This window comes from Rhizopus microsporus (genome assembly GCF_002708625.1).
Source record: "Rhizopus microsporus ATCC 52813 unplaced genomic scaffold scaffold_4, whole genome shotgun sequence".
NCBI classification, from domain to species: domain Eukaryota; kingdom Fungi; phylum Mucoromycota; class Mucoromycetes; order Mucorales; family Rhizopodaceae; genus Rhizopus; species Rhizopus microsporus.
The window spans coordinates 632,542-654,161 of NW_019671919.1; the positions used below are offsets into that span (position 1 = coordinate 632,542).

At 38.7% G+C, this 21,620-nt stretch overlaps 10 protein-coding genes across 10 annotated transcripts; 6 read left to right on the forward strand and 4 right to left on the reverse strand.

Moving 5' to 3' along the window:
* Nucleotides 1-451: 451 nt before the first annotated feature.
* Nucleotides 452-1,589, reverse strand: RHIMIDRAFT_199437 (GPI-anchor transamidase; the record flags this gene model as incomplete). The annotated part of the gene is made up of 4 exons (XM_023606374.1): nt 452-640; nt 699-809; nt 866-1,420; nt 1,470-1,589. 4 exons carry the CDS (start codon nt 1,587-1,589, stop codon nt 452-454), a joined length of 975 nt encoding a protein of 324 aa, XP_023468390.1.
* A 174-nt stretch (nt 1,590-1,763) lies between these two features.
* Nucleotides 1,764-2,630, forward strand: RHIMIDRAFT_290349 (uncharacterized protein; the record flags this gene model as incomplete). The annotated part of the gene is made up of 1 exon (XM_023613730.1): nt 1,764-2,630. The coding sequence occupies one exon, from the start codon at nt 1,764-1,766 to the stop codon at nt 2,505-2,507; it is 744 nt and encodes a 247-aa protein (XP_023468391.1). The 3' UTR covers nt 2,508-2,630.
* A 303-nt stretch (nt 2,631-2,933) lies between these two features.
* On the forward strand, nt 2,934-6,908 carry RHIMIDRAFT_235448 (Coatomer, alpha subunit; the record flags this gene model as incomplete). The annotated part of the gene is made up of 6 exons (XM_023608355.1): nt 2,934-2,951; nt 3,008-3,149; nt 3,204-3,761; nt 3,812-5,175; nt 5,230-6,633; nt 6,693-6,908. The coding sequence occupies 6 exons, from the start codon at nt 2,934-2,936 to the stop codon at nt 6,906-6,908; spliced, it is 3,702 nt and encodes a 1,233-aa protein (XP_023468392.1).
* Nucleotides 6,909-7,063: 155 nt separating this feature from the next.
* On the forward strand, nt 7,064-9,366 carry RHIMIDRAFT_104601 (70 kDa heat shock protein 3). The gene is made up of 2 exons (XM_023605161.1): nt 7,064-7,646; nt 7,703-9,366. The coding sequence occupies exons 1-2, from the start codon at nt 7,181-7,183 to the stop codon at nt 9,208-9,210; spliced, it is 1,974 nt and encodes a 657-aa protein (XP_023468393.1). The 5' UTR covers nt 7,064-7,180; the 3' UTR covers nt 9,211-9,366.
* A 77-nt stretch (nt 9,367-9,443) lies between these two features.
* On the forward strand, nt 9,444-12,259 carry RHIMIDRAFT_235450 (glycoside hydrolase; the record flags this gene model as incomplete). Its single annotated transcript, XM_023608356.1, has 12 exons — nt 9,444-9,649; nt 9,699-9,823; nt 9,873-9,987; nt 10,039-10,159; nt 10,219-10,304; nt 10,355-10,553; nt 10,599-10,734; nt 10,905-11,093; nt 11,149-11,391; nt 11,446-11,492; nt 11,544-11,625; nt 11,679-12,259. The coding sequence occupies 12 exons, from the start codon at nt 9,444-9,446 to the stop codon at nt 12,257-12,259; spliced, it is 2,130 nt and encodes a 709-aa protein (XP_023468394.1).
* Nucleotides 12,260-12,473: 214 nt separating this feature from the next.
* RHIMIDRAFT_235451 (acetyl-CoA synthetase-like protein) lies at nt 12,474-14,761 on the reverse strand (the record flags this gene model as incomplete). The annotated part of the gene is made up of 6 exons (XM_023608357.1): nt 12,474-12,495; nt 12,550-13,246; nt 13,296-13,678; nt 13,729-13,852; nt 13,902-14,314; nt 14,370-14,761. 6 exons carry the CDS (start codon nt 14,759-14,761, stop codon nt 12,474-12,476), a joined length of 2,031 nt encoding a protein of 676 aa, XP_023468395.1.
* Nucleotides 14,762-17,558: 2,797 nt separating this feature from the next.
* On the forward strand, nt 17,559-17,990 carry RHIMIDRAFT_104676 (uncharacterized protein). The gene has a single exon (XM_023605162.1). The coding sequence runs from the start codon at nt 17,640-17,642 to the stop codon at nt 17,889-17,891; it is 252 nt and encodes an 83-aa protein (XP_023468396.1). The 5' UTR covers nt 17,559-17,639; the 3' UTR covers nt 17,892-17,990.
* Nucleotides 17,991-18,426: 436 nt separating this feature from the next.
* On the forward strand, nt 18,427-18,655 carry RHIMIDRAFT_235452 (uncharacterized protein; the record flags this gene model as incomplete). Its single annotated transcript, XM_023608358.1, has 2 exons — nt 18,427-18,492; nt 18,542-18,655. 2 exons carry the CDS (start codon nt 18,427-18,429, stop codon nt 18,653-18,655), a joined length of 180 nt encoding a protein of 59 aa, XP_023468397.1.
* Nucleotides 18,656-19,004: 349 nt separating this feature from the next.
* Nucleotides 19,005-20,205, reverse strand: RHIMIDRAFT_249621 (uncharacterized protein; the record flags this gene model as incomplete). Its single annotated transcript, XM_023610642.1, has 3 exons — nt 19,005-19,853; nt 19,906-20,106; nt 20,164-20,205. 3 exons carry the CDS (start codon nt 20,203-20,205, stop codon nt 19,005-19,007), a joined length of 1,092 nt encoding a protein of 363 aa, XP_023468398.1.
* Nucleotides 20,206-20,484: 279 nt separating this feature from the next.
* Nucleotides 20,485-21,194, reverse strand: RHIMIDRAFT_275937 (uncharacterized protein). The gene has a single exon (XM_023612580.1). The coding sequence runs from the start codon at nt 21,187-21,189 to the stop codon at nt 20,608-20,610; it is 582 nt and encodes a 193-aa protein (XP_023468399.1). The 5' UTR covers nt 21,190-21,194; the 3' UTR covers nt 20,485-20,607.
* Between the last annotated feature and the right edge of the window lie 426 nt (nt 21,195-21,620).

Consider the following 21,620-nt stretch of genomic DNA (forward strand, 5'->3'; position numbering starts at 1 on the left):
CCTGTTTTTTTGATTCTGTGACTACTAATTTGTGGGCAACTGTCTTTGCTTTAAAAATGAACCTGAGCTTCATAGAATTTTCTTTCATCTTCTCTCTTTCTGGCCCCATGAAAGCAACTCATACACGATAAAGAAGTTATCGGTATGGCCAGCATGGAAGCCTACATTAAAAAAAGATAAAGTACATGCCGTCTGCCTCCTATGTATCTGAGGTTTCTCATGGCTGAGGTGAGGTTGCATGTATACATTTTATTTACACTAGTGTAAGATATGTAAAGTAAATAACGGCTATAGCTGAAACTAAACCTAATAAAGACGAGATATAAGTTGTATCTTTTTGAACAAGAAATGAATGATGTAGATGTTGTTGTTGTTGTATGCGTAGATGTGTGGTATGTTTGTATGGATTTACTGTTGTATTCTCCTGTTCCTATGATATGTGTTAGATACACTAACTGACAATATACAAAGTATTTACATCGTCTATATTTTCTTCCAGAGGATACTTTGTCTTTGTTAATTCCACATTCTGCACATTACCAAAGAAGTCTGTCACTTTAACTTTGTTCAAAGGTCGTTTAAACAAATCTGAACGAATACCAGGATGAGAAGCAATCTTAATAGGATCATATGTATTAAACTACACATACACAAAAAGTAAGAATATATAGATTGGCTCTATTGTAGTTATTTCTTACTAGATCCTGAAGCGTCATTTCACTCGTCATGTCTATATTTTCCAATACTTCTAAGTTATAATAAGTAAAGCCGTCAATCACTGCAACACCAATATCATGGTCAGTGTGATGCTATAAAGTAGCTCTACAGTCAGTCATATCCTTTCACTACTTCATACAATACTTACCGAATAAGAACTTTCGTCTAATTCACTGCTCCCTGTGGCTAAAATGTTTGTAGAGTTTATTTTGCTATACATCGTGTTTGCTTGACAAGTATCGATCATAAACAGGATCTCATTATATCTCTTCTTCTCTGCCATCTGCTTGAATGCATCCGCCAAGTCATAGGCACTGATTTCTTCAGCGTCCTGAAACTTGAGAAACTCATTACCTCCGTGCCCTGTCATGTAAACTAGAATGTTGGAACGATCGTCCGATAATAGCCGCTTTGATCTTGGTGTATTAGGTGCCACACGTCCTGTGAGCATTCTTATAAAGTTTTCGACTGTTACTTCATATCCTCTATAGTCAACTTCTACATTATTGCCATAGAGATCAATATGGCGAGCAGCATTATTATAGACTGTAGCGGGGTATCGATTACGTGGATTACAGGAAACATCGTCTGCAAGCATAAGAATAATATTGGAATCTGGAATGCCTAGCCGTTTAACAGTTCGATAGATAGAAAGTGTGTTGGCAACATGTCGATAGTTGAACCAGAATCGAGAAGTGCAGACCTATTAATTAAGTGTAAATGAAGGAATCAATGATATATTCTGAACTTACTAATACTGCCCAATTATTGGTATGGCCACTCTGAGTAAAGAAACCTTCTACTGCGTCTTGTTGACAATAGATGGCAGTAAAGAATAATAAAAACAATAGGATTCCCCTTTTCACTGCCATCATCTATTTTACAATAAAATGTAAAGAATAAGAAATATATGTGTGTGTTCGTTCAATAGGAATTAAAAGTCAGGTGTTTGTTTACTTCTCTGAAGCCTCTTTTCTTTTCCTTTTCTTTCTCTCTCTCTCTCTCTCTCTCTCTCTTTTGCTTTTCTTTTTCTTCTTCTATTTATTATGAGCCATTTGACATCTTTACCTGATAAGGTTATTATAAGAATAACAAGATACCTTGAATTACGAGATATCATTGAACTAGGTAAAGCACACAAAAAGTTATGTCATTGTATCTATGCACAGCCCTCTGTTTGGACAAAGGATATTCTGTTTCCAGTCAATGACCCTTCAATCACTGATCAGTTTATTAAGCAAACAATAACTAAAATTACACGTAATTACGGAATTCTTGATGTTCGAATGGTTAACCTTCCTTTGACTTGGTTTGGTTACTTTTTAATATTTGATCAGTTCGCTCATTCACTCACTTCGATTACTATTCAATCTGATCATCAACTCTTTATGCAGCTATGCCATCATTTGACCCGATTCGCCACTGATTTAGCCATACTGCAACAAGATAATAAGATACCATGCACATTCAGGGAGTACGCTCTTGATCAGCCTAGCTCAAAAAACACGACTAAACTAGAACCATTACCGACCACATTACATTATATCAAGCTGGATGATCCGCCGTTTGAAAGACTAGCTCATATCTCCATAGCAACAACAACAACAACAAAAGCAACCATAAATGCAGAGCCAAGAAATCAAGAAATTATATATCGATTAGAGTCTTTATTTAGTTTTTTAGCGGGTCAATCTATTCATCCAACCAAACGATCAAGGTCACCTTCTCCTCGTACAAGCATCAGAAGGCACCAGTCGTCTTCTTCGTCCTCTCTTCCTGACACGTCATGAATGCTTATTTGATTGGTTGGTTAATAAAGTTACAATCTCCGTTTCATCCTGTGAAGTTCAACTCTATCAAAGCACATATACACACATTTGCTGATTATTGTCACTTTTGTTAGTATTTCTGTATACTCTCTTTTTTTTTGAAAAAAGGGATACATAATATAGTACTTTCTATTTATCTCTCTCTCCCTCTCTCTCTCATTTTGTGTGTGAGCGAACGTGTTTACTTGTGTATAGCTGTAAGCTGTTTGTAGGCTGTATTTTAAGGAACTCAACTGACTCTTTCTCTCTTTTTTTTTAATTTTTTGCTCTTTTTAGTAGAAATAGACACTAGAATAGCAAAATAAAATAAGCAAGGTTAGAACTCACACGCGTACATACAATTGTTTATACTGACTCAATCTTGGTAGAACTTGACAGTTTTTCAAAATGCAGATGCTTACAAAGGTATTCTCCCAAGTTTTTTACACCGCAAATAGACATCATCTCTAACACCTGATTAGTTTGAATCAAAAAGCAACCGTGTCAAAGGTGTTGCATTTCATCCCAAGCGTCCCTGGATTTTAGCTTCTTTACATAATGGTTGCATTCAACTCTGGGATTATCGAATGGGCACTTTACTCGAACGTTTTGAAGAACACGATGGTAAAGAGTTTCTTTTATAATGAACTTTTATTAACCATCTTTCTTTCTCTCTAGGGCCCGTAAGAGGCATCGCATTTCACCCTACTCAGCCATTGTTTGTCTCTGGTGGCGACGACTACAAGATCAAAGTTTGGAATTACAAAACTCATCGTTGTTTATTCACTTTAAATGGTCATCTCGATTATGTTCGTACCGTCTTTTTCCATCACGAGCTTCCTTGGATCATTTCTGCTTCAGACGACCAAACAATCCGTATCTGGAATTGGCAATCAAGAGCCTGTATTGCTATCTTGACAGGACATAATCACTATGTGATGTGTGCTCAGTTCCATCCCAAGACTGACCTTATTGTTTCAGCATCTATGGACCAAACTGTTCGTGTATGGGATATTACAGGTTTACGTAAAAAATCTCAAGCACCCACTGCAATGTCATTTGAAGATATGAGTCGTGCTGGACCAGGTAGTGATATGTTTGGAACTACGGATGTTATGGTCAAGTATGTCTTGGAAGGACATGACCATGGTGTCAACTGGGCTTCTTTCCATCCAACATTGCCTTTGATCATCTCGGCTGGTGATGACCGTCAAGTAAAACTCTGGAGAATGAATGGTAAGTCGAGCATATAAACTTGGTAACACGTACTAAATTGCTGTAAATAGACACAAAGGCTTGGGAAGTCGATAGCTGTCGTGGTCACTACAATAACGTTTCCAGTGCCATTTTCCATCCTCGACAAGACCTCATCTTATCTGATAGTGAAGATAAAACAATTCGTGTTTGGGATCTCACGAAACGTACTGCCGTGGCTACATTCAGAAGAGACCATGACCGTTTCTGGGTCTTAACGGCACATCCTGAACTCAATTTATTTGCTGCTGGTCATGATAGCGGTTTGATCGTTTTTAAACTAGAACGAGAGCGTCCTGCTTTCCAGGTTCATAACAACGAATTGTTTTACGTCAAGAACAACATTTTACATATCCATGATTTCCCCAGCACTGCTGATCAAGAAGTAATGTCTGTTCGTAAATTGGGATCTCAATTTGTTGCGCCTCGTACACTTTCTTACAATCCTGCTGAGCGTGCTGTATTGCTTACATCACCTTTTGAGGGTGGCACGTACGAGTTGTATCGTCTACCCAAGAACTTGGGCGGAACCTTGCAAGAGCCCTCGGATGAATCAATGAAGGGCACAGGCCATGCTGCTCTTTTCATCGCCCGTAACCGATTTGCTGTGTTTGATAAAACAAGCCAAGTCATTCAGATTCGTGATCTTTCTAACAAGGAAACCAAATCATTTAGAACACCTTCTCAAGCCACAGATATATTCTATGCTGGACCTGGGTCACTTCTTATGGCTACACCTACCTCGGTCATCTTGTTTGATATTCAACAACGCCGTGTTGTCTCTGAATTGACCGTTTCTTCTGTAAAATACGTTGCCTGGTCTAATGATATGTCCATGGTTGCTTTGATCAGCAAGCACACAATTACGATTGCCACCAAAGAATTACGCCAAACAAGCCAAATTCATGAAACAATTCGCATCAAAAGCGCTACTTGGGATGATTCCAACGTTCTCATCTACTGTACTCTGAACCACATCAAGTATGCATTGACCGAAGGTGATAACGGCATCGTTCGTACACTCGATCAACCCGTCTATTTGACACGCATGAAGGGCAAGAAACTCTTTGCTCTTGACCGTGATGGCAAGGTTCGCGAAATCACCATTGATCCCACTGAATATCGTTTCAAGTTGGCCTTGGTGAAGAAACAATATGAAGAAGTGCTTCATATCATTCGTACATCCAATTTGGTCGGTCAATCCATTATTGCTTATTTGCAAAAGAAGGGATATCCAGAAATTGCTTTACATTTTGTCAGGGATGATAAAACAAGATTCGAATTGGCACTTGAATGCGGTAATTTGGACGTCGCTTTGGAAACAGCAAGAGCCATGAACAAGCCTGATCACTGGGCCAAATTGAGTGCTGAAGCCTTAAACCACGGTAACTTCAAGGTATGTTCATCTAAATATAAACAATGAACATGATAACAAACTGTTGATATATAGATTGTTGAGTTATGTTATCAACGCATCAAAAAGATGGACAAGTTATCCTTCTTGTACCTGTTGGAGGGCAATCAGACCAACCTTTCAAAGATGTTGGAAATTTCCAAGCTTCAAAAGGATCCTATGCAACGATTTCAGAATTCTGTCTATTTAGGCGATATACAGGAACGCATTCAAATGCTTGTGGACGTCGGACAGTTACCCTTGGCTTATATGACTGCCAAATCACATGGACTGACAGAACAAGCTGAATCCATTTTGGCCGCATCAGGAAAGACGAAAGATGAAATTGAGTTACCTGAATCAGAAGAGCCTCTGCCCTCTATTCCTCAGCCTGTTACCCACTTGGAGGATCCTAATTGGCCACTCTTGACCGTATCCAAGAGTTTCTTTGAAGGTGCCTTTGTCAAACAACAACAGCAACAAGATACTCGAGTATCTGGTGACATTCATTCTGTTATCAACAAACCTAGTTTCACATACGATGACGCAATCGAAGAAGCAGGTGGAGACTGGGGAGATGATGATGACGATTTGGGCTTGACTGGTGCTCCTAAGCCTGCACAAGATAATCTTTTAGATACAGGTGATGATGAATTTGGCGTACCAGACGAAGAAGAAGGAGGTGGATGGGACGATGATGATGATATCAAGGCTGAATTAGATGCTCAAATGGGTAGTGTCGCAGCCAGAGAAACTGCTGAATTTGTTGCTCCAACAGAGGGTGTAAGCGAAAGTCTCATTTGGACGCAAAACTCCAATATTGCTGCTGATCACATCGCAGCTGGTGCTTTTGACAGTGCCATGCAGGTTCTTAATCGACAAAAGGGAATTGTTCATTTCGAACCATTGAAGCCTCATTTCTTGGCCATCTATCAAGCTTCCCATGCCCATGTCTCTCATGTATGTGGCAGCGGTTCTGTACCTCTCCGCAGAAATCCAGAAACATCTTCACCTCGTAATGCCTTACCTGTAGCAGTTTATACTTTCCAAAATACGATTTCTACACTGATCCAACAGGCGTACTCACTGTTCTCAAACGGAAAGCTGGCTGCTTCTTCACAGCTATTCAAGCAACTAGTACACATTGCCTTATTCACTGTGACAAATAGTGATGAAGAAGCCAATGAGTTAACTCAACTAGTGGACATTTGTCGTGAATATCTCTTGGGTCTTTCCTTGGAACAAAAGCGAAGATCGATTGAAGGTACCTCACCCGACGAACTCAAGCGTGCCCTGGAACTGGCAGCTTACTTTACTCATTGTGAGTTGCAGGTGAAACATATGCACCTGGCATTACGTCAGGCCACAAAACAAGCATTCAGGGCAAAGAATTTTAGTACAGCGTCACGATTTGCCACTCGATTACTTGAATTAGCACCTCCGCTCAAGATTGCTGATGAGGTAAGGAGAAGGAACAATGAAATTTTATATTTGAAATTGGTTATTCACGATCTTAATAGGCCCGCAAGATTCAAAGTGTCTGTGAACGCACTTTACAAGATGAAATGACTTTAAATTATGATCAGCATAACCCATTCGATGTTTGTGCCTATAGTTTTGAGCCTATTTACCGAGGATCACCCAAGAAAACGTGTTGTTATTGTAAAGCATCCTATAAGCCTGAATATGAAGGCAAGGTGTGCGCTATCTGTGAAGTAGCAAAGATTGGACAGTAATCAATTTAAGCTCAGTTTGATAATAAAATTCCATGATTTTCTTTGTTATTCCAAACTTGTCACAATTTTTGCGCAAAGAGAGATGTATTTAAAAAAAGGTGAAAATTTTTTTTGAGCTTTTCCCCTTTTCTTTTTATTTATAATAAAGATGTCTGAAGGAAAGTCTGGTAAGTTCTCATAAAAAGACTATCACTTGGTTTTATTTAATCAGTTCTCTTTTTTTCTGCTTATTTATGAACAGTTGGTATTGATTTGGGTACTACGTAAGTATTATGACACACAAAAAGCGCGTCAGAAAGAAGATGACTAACATCCACCTTAGCTATTCTTGTGTTGGTGTTTGGCAAAACGATCGTGTTGAAATCATTGCCAACGATCAGGGTAACCGTACCACCCCCTCTTATGTTGGTTTCACCGACACTGAACGTCTCATTGGTGACGCTGCCAAGAACCAAGTCGCCATGAACCCTTACAATACCGTCTTTGACGCCAAGCGTTTGATCGGTCGTCGCTTCAACGAACCCGAAGTTCAATCTGACATGAAGCACTGGCCTTTCAAGGTCATTGATAAGGAAGGCAAGCCTATCATCCAAGTTGAATACAAGGGTGAGACCAAGACTTTCACTCCCGAAGAAATCTCTTCCATGGTTCTTATCAAGATGAAGGAAACTGCTGAAGCTTACCTCGGTGGTACCGTCAAGAATGCCGTCATCACTGTTCCTGCCTACTTCAATGACAGTAAGTCTCTTTTTTTAGTGAAATTTTAGTGCGAACGGTCTCTTATTATTTTTAAGGTCAGCGTCAGGCCACCAAGGATGCTGGTTTGATTGCCGGTTTGAACGTTCAACGTATCATTAACGAACCCACTGCCGCCGCTATTGCCTACGGTTTGGACAAGAAGGTTGAAGGTGAACGCAACGTTTTGATCTTCGACTTGGGAGGTGGTACCTTCGATGTTTCTCTCTTGACCATTGAAGATGGTATCTTCGAAGTCAAGGCTACTGCTGGTGACACTCACTTGGGTGGTGAAGATTTCGATAACCGTCTTGTCAACCACTTCATGCAAGAATTCAAGCGCAAGTTCAAGAAGGACATCTCCGGTAACGCCCGTGCTGTCCGTCGTCTTCGTACTGCTTGTGAACGTGCAAAGCGTACCTTGTCTTCTGCTGCTCAAACCACCATCGAAATCGACTCTCTCTTTGAAGGTGTTGACTTCTACACCTCTTTGACTCGTGCTCGTTTCGAAGAATTGAACCAAGATCTCTTCCGTAACACCATGGAACCTGTCGAAAAGGTCCTTCGTGACTCCAAGATTGACAAGTCTCAAGTTCACGATATTGTCCTTGTCGGTGGTTCCACTCGTATTCCCAAGGTTCAAAAGTTGGTTTCTGACTTCTTCAACGGTAAGGAACCCAACAAGTCCATCAACCCTGATGAAGCCGTTGCCTATGGTGCTGCTGTCCAAGCCGCCATTCTTTCTGGTGACACTTCCGAAAAGACTCAAGACCTTCTTCTTTTGGACGTTGCTCCTCTTTCCCTCGGTATTGAAACCGCTGGTGGTGTCATGACTGCTCTTATCAAGCGTAACACCACTGTTCCCACCAAGAAGTCCGAAATCTTCTCTACCTACGCCGATAACCAACCTGGTGTCCTCATCCAAGTTTACGAAGGTGAACGTGCTCGTACCAAGGATAACAACCTTCTCGGTAAGTTCGAACTTACTGGTATTCCTCCTGCCCCTCGTGGTGTTCCTCAAATCGAAGTTACTTTCGATGTTGATGCCAACGGTATCTTGAACGTCTCTGCTCTTGACAAGACTACTGGTAAGTCCAACAAGATCACCATCACCAACGACAAGGGTCGTCTCTCCAAGGAAGATATCGAACGTATGGTCAACGAAGCTGAAAAGTACAAGGCTGAAGATGAGGCTGCTGCTGCCCGTATCCAAGCCAAGAACGGTCTCGAATCCTATGCTTACAACCTCCGCAACACTCTTCAAGATGAAAAGGTTGGCGGTGCTCTCCCTGCTGAAGATAAGACCAAGCTTACCGCTGCTGTTGATGAAGCTATCAAGTGGCTCGATGACTCTCAAGAAGCTTCCAAGGAAGAATACGAATCTAAGCAAAAGGAATTGGAAGAAGTTGCCAACCCCATCATGATGAAGTTCTATCAACAAGCTGGTGGTGCCCCTGGTGCTGCTGGTGCTGCTCCCGGTGGCTTCCCCGGTGCTGCTCCTGGCGGTTTCCCTGGTGCTGGAAACAACGCTGATGCCGACGGTCCTTCTATCGAAGAAGTTGATTAAATTATTTAATATTTTTCCTTTTCATTCATCAGGTTTTATTGTATCATAGAATTTATAGTAAAAAAAAAAAGAAAGAGGGAAAACGACGATTAGAAAACTTTTGAATAATCTATACATATGCTTAATAAATTCAACTGTTTTGTACCAAATCTACTATTTACCTGTTTTGGACCTATCTGATTTTAAATTTTTGCTATTTGTGTGTGAATGCATAGTCTTTCTTCTTTCTTGTAATGACTAACCCTTATTTACAAGAGAACTCGACTTCTTCCATGTTTATAAATACTAGGAGCAGCGTGTTGATTGTGATTGATACGACCAGACAGCCTACTGACTTACAAGACGGTATTTCAAAGCTTATTTCTTATGCACCTCATGGAAATCTAGTAGACGAAAATGCCATGAATGAAGAAATGAGTGAATTCAAGTGGCACATTGAGTAAGAACATGAGCTATAAAATACTACTAGGATTCACAAACATTACAAGTTTTATATATGACGCTGGCTTGGTTGAAGGAGAATATATCTGTAAGAGCAACTATATCAACTACGCCGAAGTATTGCCAGGAGATCGATTTGAAATACAAGTGACATATCATAGAAAGATTGATGGTAAAATTGAATTATGCATAATGAACGATGTGTTTATCAGTATGCGTAGCCTTTCGCGCCATTGGAAGACTTTTGGCAGCAGCACGAAACTCCTACCCAATAATGCAAGGAGAGCATGGTCGTCTTGTCAACTTTAGAGAAAAGGCTCAGTTTGACACACAAGGGTACTAATTTGAGTTATGATTTCTATATCTAATATACTTTTGTGTTCTCAGGGTTATGATTGACTGTAGTAGAAATGGCGTGCTACGACTTCAAAACATTTATTTCTTGTTGAATAACATGGCTCTTATGGGCTTAAATATGCTCCAACTTTATACAGAGGACACATATGAAGTAATATAAAAAATATATACAGGTCATCATACCTTATATTTAATGATTGAATACGACAGGTGGATGGTGAACCATTGTTTGGATACCTTAGAGGACGATATACAATGAGAGAGTTGTCCTTGGTAGATGATTATGCCTTTGATCTGTAATAGATGAAACTCGATATTTTTATAGAAATGTCTAACTTTGTATTAGAGGAATTGAAGTTATACCATGTATTCAAACCTTGGGACATATGGGTCAGGTATTACAGTGGCAACAATATGCTCATTTGCGCGATAACTTTGAAGTACTGCTTCCAGAATCAGAACCGACCTATGACTTTATCGAAAAATTGATTGTATCAGCTGCAAGACCATTTAGATCCAAGAGGATTCATATCGGCATGGACGAGGTAAACTTGATGATGATGAAGTATCCATACTTATTTGTTTCTTAGGCTCATGGAGTAGGCGAAGGACGCTATCGTCACTTGTATGGATACAAGGACCCAAACTTGGTATTCATGGAACATTTGCAAAAGGTGCATGAAATTTGTACAAGAAATGATCTTCAACCTATGATTTGGTCAGATAGTAAGCTTGCGCATGAAAAAAAAAAATCTTTATATAATTGTAAAGATGACCCTTTGAAAACTTATTATAGCTCTTTTTATTATAAAGTGATTTTTTGTCTAGGTAAAAGACAGGTAGACAATCAAGGCCCCAAAGAAACGTTGTTCACTTCTTTTTACCTTTTTCATTAGCTGCCAAAAATAACTCATTACAAGGTTATTACGATGAATTGAATAATCCTGCATCATCCGAACTACTCGAAAAGATTCCACCTAATCTTGATTTGGTCTTTTGGGATTACTATCATACCAATCCGGATACTTATGCTCAAAAGATTCGTCAACATCGGGATATGGGATGCTTGAAGCCCTGGATTGCAAGTAAGTATAAAAAGGTTATTTATTGATAAAGCCTCTAGAATATACTTGTCATTAGCTGGTGTCTGGACCTGGACTAGATTTTGGGCCGCAGTACCTTTTTCTTTAAAAGCAATAAGAGCAAGTATGATTGCTGCTAAAAACAAAGAAGATGGTGTACAAAATACCTTTATTACCACTTGGGGAGATGATGGAAACGAGTGTGATATCTTTTCAGCATTACCTGCACTTCTTTATTATGCTCAACATGGATACTGTGAAGATACTGAAGTTGACATTGAGTTATTAAAGCTTGGTTTTGGTAACGATGTAAAAGAATGGAGGTATTTATAGAGTACATAACCACTTTTTTTAGAGGGAATATGTGGTGCTGATTTTGATGACTGGACATTTGCATCAAAGGTAATTTGTAATCATGCCAGTTAGCACTTGATATCAACATGTATAAAATAGATTGACGATACCCCTGAAGGAATATCCGTGACACCAAACACAAACTATATGCCAAATATGAGCAAATGGTTGCTGTGGGAAGGTACAGATCATGCCACATTTGCCGAAAGCAATAACCTATTCTATTACATGTAGACCCTATGCTTGGCTTTCTTTCGCCTCAATATGTGGATGAGGACTTGGAGTCCCATTATGCTTTAATTGAGCGCCAACTATCAAAAGCGATTGAACTTAAAAAACTGTCTGCCCCACTTAATGAGAGACTAGAGCTACCCAGAAGAGTTGCTAAAGCACTTTCGTTAAAGTGTTCTTTACGTAAATACTGTGTAAACGCTTATAAGAGAAAAGATCATACACTCTTGTTAGAGTTAGCCCATGGTAGGTTAATGCTTTTGCGACAAGAAGTAGATGGCTTATGGAAATACCATCGCAAAATGTGGATGACAACGTATAAGCCATTTGGTTGGGAAATGCTTGAGAGTAGATACGGTGCGCTTCGATCGCGATTAGAAACAATGTTTGATAGAATTATTGAGCATACTGAATACGTGCGAACCATAAAGATGAACGGAACCTTTGGTCAAGAAGAAGAGGACGAAGATGAAAGGGCAAGGATACCTGAATTTGAAACCACATTGGAATGCCTGTACAGTGGAGCTAAAACCAACTTGTTATTGGATTACTCGCGTGCAGCTTTCCCCTCGCGTCTTGGGTAAGATGTTTTTTTGACTATGAATAAATAGCTTAAACCCAAGTCGTTTCTTATGTGTACAATCATTGGCACGGAATACTATTATGCAGATTGTTTTGTATAAATATTAGAGCAATGTTTATTAGGGTCAATGCACTGACTTGCAGCGAGAGAGAAAAAGAAGGGAGCAATTAGATGATATGAAATGAATATGATTGAAAAATACAAAGCTATTGAAATTAGACCTTTTGTTTAACATTCCTATAAGAAACAAATGTTAGTCGTAGCTTTAGCTAAAGCATATACAAAACTTACATGTCATCTAATTCCTTTTTATACGCCTTTGTGATTTCAGGACGCTTAATCTTTTGGGCAGCAGTTAGCATACCTGAGTCTGTAGTCCATTCTTCATGACATAAGTGGACATCAAAAATGAGCTCTGAGCCCTTCAGGTCACCTTCTTTTGCTTGAGCCAGCAGAGCCTGTAAGATTGTCTTTTTGATGGTTTCGTCACAGCATAACTTTTCCCAATCTCTCTCTGACACATTCTTTTCTGTAGCTAAACGGCGAATAACAGGTTCTGAGACGACAGCCAATGCGACGGGTTTAGGGAATAGAGGGTCAGCATAAACACAGATATTTGTCACATAGACACAACTCTTGTAGATAGATTCCAACTTTTCGAGAGCAATGTATTCACCGTTACTCAGCTTGACTAAATTCTTCTTACGATCAATGATGGTCAAGGTGCCGTTTTCATTCCATTCAGCGATATCTCCAGTCATTAACCAATTGTCCTCCGTAAACGTTTCTTTGGTGATATCATCTCGTTTCCAATAGCCCTTTGTGATAGCAGGGCCACGAACCCATACTTCACCTTGAGGTTTAGCATTTGTCGAATAGTAGTTGGCTTCAGGCACGTCGACTAATTTAATCTCACAACAAGGAACAGGCGCGCCTACTTGACCATATCCAAATTGCTCTGGCGTCATGATACAGCACATACCACAGCCTAGTACAATATTTAGTTATCATATCTTCAGGAACACGGGTGTACTTACTTTCTGTCATGCCAAAGCCTCCCAAAATGGGACAGACTGTGACTGATAAGAACTTTTGTGTCTCAACTGACATGGGAGCACCACCTGAAAGAGCAAAACGAAGTCTCCCTCCAACTTGATCCTTTATCTTGTTGAAAACAACCTTATCAATGAATCCTGTCGGTAAGTGGCGCTCAAGGAGCCAAGCCTTTGTAGCATATGCCTTTTGGAACATCCTTTGTGCCTTGGGAGAGGCAGAAGAGATCTTGGCAAGAATACCTTTACGTATAGATTCCCATACAGCAGGAACACCTGTCATCAAGGTTGGTCTAAACTCCTTTATATCTCCTTTACAGTTGCGAACAGAAGCATCTGTCAAAGTACGAACGTTGGCGTAACCCAGACTATGAACAAGATCAGATGATGCATGATAAACAAACAATAAGGTACTTACGTGACACCCCAAAAGATACAAAGGTTCTCTACGACAAATTCAAGGACGTGAGCTAGGGGGAGATATGCCATCATTGAATCATGGTCAGTAACAAGATGACCCAGAATTGTATTAACACCAGCAACTACCAAAAATTAGAACATTGGTCTCTATAGGCTTTATCAAACACTTACTGGCGGCAATGATATTTTTGTGAGAAAGCATAACACCCTTTGGATTTCCCGTACTTCCCGAAGTATACATGATGCAGCACAAGTCCTCTGGCTCAGGCTGTCTAGGCTCTCTTGGGTTTTCTCTACCTAATTTGGCGACTTCATCCAACGACACCACCTGTTGAGAGACGGATTTTTGAACTTTGTCAAGTACGTCCGTTTTGATTTCGCCGCTGTATATGATATATTTGAGAGAAGGACACTTGTTCGCCACCTTGGATACGGTCGTCAAGAGTTCACCTACGGTATAAATAGCCTCCACCTCAGTTTCATTCATTGAATGAAGTAAACCAGCTTCACCCAATGTGTCATATGCAGTAACAATGGTCATGTTTTGAGTAAAACAGCTGTGAGCTGTTAATAGCCAGTACATACTATATACACAACAATGAGTCTTTATCATGAGCTGGGGGTGTATCCTAAGCTTACTTTGTGGGTGAAAATATTTCAATCTTTGATTTCTCACAAAGACCCAACTTGACGAGACCAGCACCAACATCATGGGTTAGTCTTGAGGCTTCCTTGTAAGTCAAGTAAAAATAAGGTGATAGCTGAAAGAATTTCCAAATCTTCTTATCCTTGACCTCTTCGCCGTTGACAAACTTTTTCACCTCCTTTTCTTCCTCTACTATCTTTTCTACCTTACGAAAGCCGAAGCCTTTTCGATCAGAATATTTTTTTGCGCTGTGGACAAGAACATCATAGAGTGTATGGATATGAGGAGCAGGCACACGAACTAAGGATTCAGGACTAAAGATAGATCTTCTCGTACGTCCGCCTTGAGGTTGTTCTGGACCCACTTCGACTGTAAAGCTTTTCATTTTTTTTTTTTTTTGTTTATGCAGTAACAAGGAAAAAAAGGTTGTCTTGGGAAAAGTAGGAATTTTTTATTCTAAATATTTTTTTTTGTATTCCCTTATTTTCGATTCCAATTTTAGTTAAAGAAGATCAATTCATATGAAATTCCCTTTATTAGATCTCAACAATAAAACTCAATATGTCACAGCTTAGTACGATTTACTTATTGAATAAAGCCATGACTGCTACGGTTACCAAAGATACTATTGCCATGACAACCTTTGTTTACATTGTGCATATCATTTCTTGTAACAAATTCAATATTTTTCACATGTTTTTTTTTTTGAATAGTTGTACTAAATCGTGCTTTAAAACAAGCCAAAAAAAAAACGTGCTTTGACCTCCAGTTTTGATGATGGTATCAGTTTGTGAGAGATAATTATCCAATTAGGTTAACATGGTGACGTTTTAAGTTGTCAACATATTGATGATTAGTATTATTCATCCACATTGACTCCTAAAGGAACACAAGTCGGCCGATTTTCGTATGTGGGTGAGAAAGCTAAAACCATCTGACTGTGCTACTAGTAGACGCTTTACAGAAAATCCAATATATCAATTTTATTTGTAATTGTAGGTTTACTGACAACTTTAATACAAAACAACAATCGCTGTAACAATGGAGACATTAATTTTCAGACGAGTTACCAATACTATGGCCATCAGAAACTTTAATTGAAGCCAAAAGGCGCATAACCATATATTGATAGGAGTTATGTCACTCAAAGATATGGTATCACATTCAGAAAACGAAAACAGCATTGGCAACTTCAGTTTATTCTGTATTAAGTAACTTACATGGGAGAATGGTATCGTGTTTGTTAGGACTGGTTTTCTTGATTGGTTAGTTTATGCTATTAAGCTTTAATAATAACCACTACGAGTATTGCTTATTGATCCTTATCAGCATGGATTAAAATACCACAAGAAGGTCCTATTTGCAAAAAAAAAAAAAAAAAAAAAAAAAAAAAAAAGGATATCTTCACATTTGAAGTCGCATCACCTTCTTGTGGAAATTTTGTAATACAACAATCATTGTTCTTGAGCACAACTTAACTTTGACGCAGTGAAGGCATCCTTATAATTGCATTTGAAATGGTCTTTATTATTCTCATTTACCTTGTCTCATCTGTATGCTTTTGAAAGATGAAAAGGAAAATGCTTTATTATCTGATTTAAGGTTGTACAAACCCGAGTACATAAAGAAGAATTCTTCATTACAGTAAGACCAGCAAAAGAACACAAACGGATTAACCCCGCGTATAGAATGGCAATTTCTAATCCTTTGAGATAGTGCATAACAGGATGAATCTACTACAGTAGCTGTATCTTTTATTCCTGATTATGCGTAATGGCTCTAAAGGTCAGCTGATCTGAGTGAATAGTCTTTTATGCTTTTTACCAAATGACATATAAATCAAAACAACAGTCATTTCTCCCCTTCCATATCGTGATAATAACAGCCAACGTTATTTCGAAAAAAGTGTTTCTCTCTCATAACTTGTCAGCTAGAAAATTGTTGGTTGATATAGTATCGAAACACGCACAATAGGAATTACTTTTTTCCTACAAGAAAAATCATCAGATTTGTCTTTATGAACAAGATCTTTCAATTCAATAAAAAGAAAAGAACTGCTATTATGAGAAGGCTATCCACGCAAACTACTAGTGATTACTTTAATCCAAGGTCCGGTAACCCTATGGATCACTCTTGAACAAGCTGTAAACGATAAACTAAGTATGCCCACTCTCTCCTCCTCTTTCTGTCAGCTGATAACATACTGGGTTCTTACATAATTGATTCAGATTTCTCTAACCAATACACACCTTAGCCCGGGATATCGTTAATGCATAAAAATTGGCCATATCGTAGATCTTGTTCTCAGTGCATGATATTTGTTCAAACACTTACCGAATCATTTGCAACTAGAAACCCGAGATTCTGGTAACCAAGTCATTTTTTTTTTCCATGGGTTTTAGGTGAGTTTATAATATTGCAGATGAGGTCGTAGTAGGGGCAATGAGATTCTCGATCGATCTGGCGTTTAATACATACTTATGCCATGAAGCTGCATTTACTTGCATTGACGTATAGTCTGTCAGATATGCTGATGGATTTGAAAACCAAAATGCAACACATTCCACTTGGTTTTCGTTTCCTTACCAAGGCTTATGTCAATAATTCTAGCTTGATCTTGATTGTCTAACTTGCTTTTTTAAGGACATTTTCCTTTTTTGACTATGGCCTGCTCGTCATAGCCATCCATGAATATAGAATCCGTAAGAGTCAACATCATTATTGAGTCACTCTTGTATTCGCGCTTTGCTTGCATGAGCATGCTATGAGTCGTAGGTTTAAACACTTTCAGATCGTCAAGCGCATTACATAGGTCCGTAGCTTGAGTCACTGTCACCTTTGACTTGTCTTACCTGCTGATTCAAGTTGGCTAGAGACATATTAGGTGCAAAAGAAATCAGTTCTTTTGTCAGAGACCAGCACCGGCTCAGAGGCTTCGAATAGAAAACAAACATTTAAACGAGTGCATATGTAAATAAAGCAGTGCTTATAAAGATGATAAAGAGAAGCGTTTGCCAGGTACCAAAGATATATTACTAGCTAAAATCATGCTTCCTTCAGCAGGAGAATTACCACCATTATAACTGGAGGCGGTATATGAGAAAGGTATTAATGACTTAGCCTTGCGCAAACCAAAGGCTGTTTAGAAGAAAAGTGCTTCTGATAAAAAAGAGAGGGATAATGGCGGAGCAGCTGAGGTGCCGAAGGTAAACGCAAGAATTGGTATGCAAAGTGAGCATCTTATGTAATTTATCAATAGTGTTATGGATACACTTGACGAGCATGAAATGTCCGGTCGCTATCTTATCTTAGGTAACATCACTACACACAAGGTCGCTGCTGTCCAAGAGCTTATTGAAAGTCGCGGATACAAAGCTGTTTACTTACCACCTTATTCACTTTTCCTGAGTACAGTTGAATTTTTTTTTTGGCCGAAAATCAAAGCTGGCGTAAATAGAGGCTGTCTTGCTGCAACAGATAGCTTGAGTGCTAGAATTACTGAGTCAACAGAATAGACAACTGCAACAACTGGATTAAGTATTCTGCTTCATTTTTTGATAGGTGCTTGGCTCTTGAGCCAGCGCTTTAGTAAATTATGTTATAAATAAAACTTTTACTGTTAAAAAACAGCGTTTTCTCATACGCAAAACGAAAAAATCAGATGCAACTGGGTGCAAAAAGCAAGATAAAGACACAAAAAAAGATATCAGAATTGTGCGTGGCTCAGAACATCACGTCGGATACACCTGTGCTACAAATAGAATCCAAGCTCCTTTGGGTCACATCATGACCCCTTGGTTACTAGGGGGCATAGCTGGTTGAATATAGTTTATAGCAGAGGCCGTATTGATGCTTTGAGAAAATTAATATTAGATTGTGTACTCTTGAGAATAAAGAAATGACGGGAACTTTACTGGAAATTAATCATAATAAAAACTGTAAATAATGTAACAACAGAAATAAATTCAGAAAAAAAGTATAAAATCCCCTCCACACACAGAAATTTGTCAATTTTTTTTTTCTGCATTCTTTTTTTCTTTTTAGTCATTAATGATCCCATACGTTGTCTGTCCTGCTACTTGTGAATTATGCGGTAATTGGCTTCCTAATCATCAAGTAAGTAAATATCCAACACATGAATCAATAGTGTTAACACTTGACATAGTCTTCATGTCCTAGAAATGGTGTACACCCTTCACAATGGAGCATATTATCTTTTATAAAGCAGGAAATTGACCAAGAAGAACAAGAAGAGGAGTATGATGAAGAAGAATTATAAATAACTTTCGCTACTGCAATATACCTTTCCATTCGACACTCTTTCTCCCTATATAAATAGTTATACATATACATAGTCTATACATATGCTGCAATAACTTATACATATTTACATGTCTATATGCTTTCCCACACACATGAAATAAAACTGTTATTATAAATGTACACTCATTTTGAGTCATGGTTACTGATGTCATGGATACAGCTTGCTGATGTGTGACACGAAGTGAAAATTTATTGTCATTTAAATTTACCTGTCATACGTCGTAGCCATTTGTGAAACCTATTATGCAAACCACCCACACTCTGAAAAGCTTGAGCAGATCACCCAAAAAAAGCAAGAACTGGATTCATTTTTTAATTCTCTTTTTTATTTGAAAATCATGTTTCACGAGAGACGGTCTTTTGTAGTATGGTTTACCATTCCTAAACGTCACTCCAGACACAATATCTTTATTTTGGCTCGCTTGGATTTTGAGTACTCGTTCTTTCAGATTTATTGATATAGGTCGGTATCTAAAGATGGGTGTACTAGGGGGTTGCATAGCTTTTGAAGATGATGTGGGTTTGTTTGAAATTGGTTTGGATGCAGGTGTTGGTTTAGGTTTAGGATGTACACCATTCGATGTCGTTGGAGGTGCAGCAGATGGTGGTTTAGGTTTTGGATGTACACCATTCAATGTCGTTGGAGGTGCTACAGTAGATGACTGGATGAGATTCTTTTTCACGTCCTTTGTCAGTGTCTGAGTAAACATATGAGCTTGTTCTGGCAGCTTTTGCTTATAACTTTCAAAACATGCTCGCGCCAGCCGCCGCACGTCCAGATTAGCGTCCACTGCCATCACTTTGAGTGCTGATTCAATATCCCTCTTGTATTTTTTTATCCTATCTTCTGTATTGACGCGGATGAGCACCTCTAAGCAATCAGCTAAGTGTAAACGTCTTGGATCTTGTCGTTGAACTACTGAAAGAATACTGCAGAATTCGGGTATAGTTCGTGGTAATAGTGAATGCTGTATTATCTGTTTATATCCTTCTACGGTTCGGTTTACGTGAACTTTGCTTGAGCGTCCAAAGACGTTTTTTATCGTAGGAAGCATCATGTTATTGATCGTTTCAAATTTTGTCCCCAGGTGCTGAGATAGTGTGGTTAATAAATCGATTGCTGTTTTTGATAAAATAGTGCGTTCTGATGTAAGCTACAGTTATTATTAGATTATATTAAAGGCGACACAAACGAAAACAACTTACACAGGTGACGATTAGCTCTTTTAGCTCCTTGATATGATCTATAAATCCAACATATTCGTGTATTTTGTATTCTGTGCACCATGTTGCTATGTTTTTTATGGCCTTGTTGAACAAGTCCCAATTTTCTTCTGTCATCTTAGTTTTTAATAGTGTTTTCTTGATTCTCTTCATTTCACGATCTAGATCAGTTTTGGAGGAGATCTATAACAAAACATATTATTTATTCTAGTCTTGGTCCCGTTGCTGCTTTTCGTTTACCCTAGTAGTCTCCCCGGGGTATATTTCGTTTCTATGGTTCATTCTAGGGCAATCGCTTGGTTGCTAGGTGAATCTAGTGAATAGCACAGTAACATAAATTTTTTTAAAAGAAAAAAAAGGAAGCGGACAATGAAATACAAGTGGGCCCTGAATACAACCTGCCGCTTGTAAAGTAGTCAAGTGTACGTTTATGTTGCCATGGCACTACATGTAGCAACATTAACAGAGAAAGAACAGCCTTTTCAATTATTATTAATCCTGCAGTATACAAACTATTCAATTGGATCTCTGCTTGTGCGTTCACTCTAAATTAAATGCCATGAAAACTTACACAAAAAAGAAGGCCCTGTAACAATGATAGAACAATAGGGCATTCCAATGATTCCATTGATACCCTTTCCAGAGCTAGGAAATCAAAAAGATTTATTTATGGAAAGACAATTTTCATTCGTCAAACTTTTGATCATTATGTGCAAGTTCACCGCTTGGTCCATTTTTTACCTTTGAGATCAGATCATCGTTTGATGAGAAGCTTGGGAGTCTTGAAAACCCAAGCCTGATACTCTTTGCATCTTCTGCATCATCATACCATTCGAGAGCATACCTCTGCTCAAAAGCAGATTGTTTAATGACCTCGCCCAGTTCTGGTGATGCAATCATATGTAGGAGCTCGTTGATCGATAGAATACAATAATATTCAGCATCACCAGCTGTCTTATATTCTGGGTACTTTCGATCAAGCCTGTTGACATTCACCATCACATTAGCTGCAAGTAAGAGACAGTCGAACTTTGCGTTCCAGTCGCCTATAGCTTCACACAACCAGCCTTCTGCCCCAGGAAACCGCTCGTTCACGCTGGCGGGTAGTTCAGACTTAGGCGGTTTTGGCAAGTATGTTGCTGAGAATTTACCGGGTGTATTGATGATATATTGGCGAAGTTCATGAAGGAAACTAGCTATAGTATCAACGCGATACCATTTCAATGTAGTAAAAGTCGCAGAGTTGGAGCTCCAATTTGTATACATTGATATGCGAAGAAAAAGAAGAGTAAAAAATCAGGTAAGCGTGCCATTTATTATGGCTTTCCAGTGACAACATTTTCAAGTAACCTTCATTAAGATCAGTTACGCTTTAAGAGAACAGTCACTTTAAAAAAGTAACAGTAATTTCATACAAATCTGCTTGGGGTTCTTTTTCTACTTCTATGAGATCAAAGTCGGGAATTTTGTCAATTACATTGGAGCAGTGCATATATTCAGGAAGTATATTATTAATAGATATTTATTCTTTTAAATACTTTAGTGGAAAGCAAAGTTTATGATTTCTCATTAGGTGCACAAGGCGAAACCATGATAACAGACAAGAGGATCGAAATTTGTAACACTTGTAAGTTTTGTCAATAAAAATTTTATTATAAATAGATTTAAACAAAACATTCATCGATTGTCCTAAGATG

Coding starts and splice junctions, on each gene's coding strand:
- RHIMIDRAFT_104676 (XM_023605162.1), top strand. CDS start 17,640: ATGGATACACTTGACGAGCATGAAATGTCCGGTCGCTATCTTATCTTA.
- RHIMIDRAFT_104601 (XM_023605161.1), top strand. CDS start 7,181: ATGACACACAAAAAGCGCGTCAGAAAGAAGATGACTAACATCCACCTT. Junction 7,647..7,702: donor TCCTGCCTACTTCAATGACA/GTAAGTCTCTTT, acceptor ATTATTTTTAAG/GTCAGCGTCAGGCCACCAAG.
- RHIMIDRAFT_275937 (XM_023612580.1), bottom strand. CDS start 21,189: ATGTATACAAATTGGAGCTCCAACTCTGCGACTTTTACTACATTGAAA.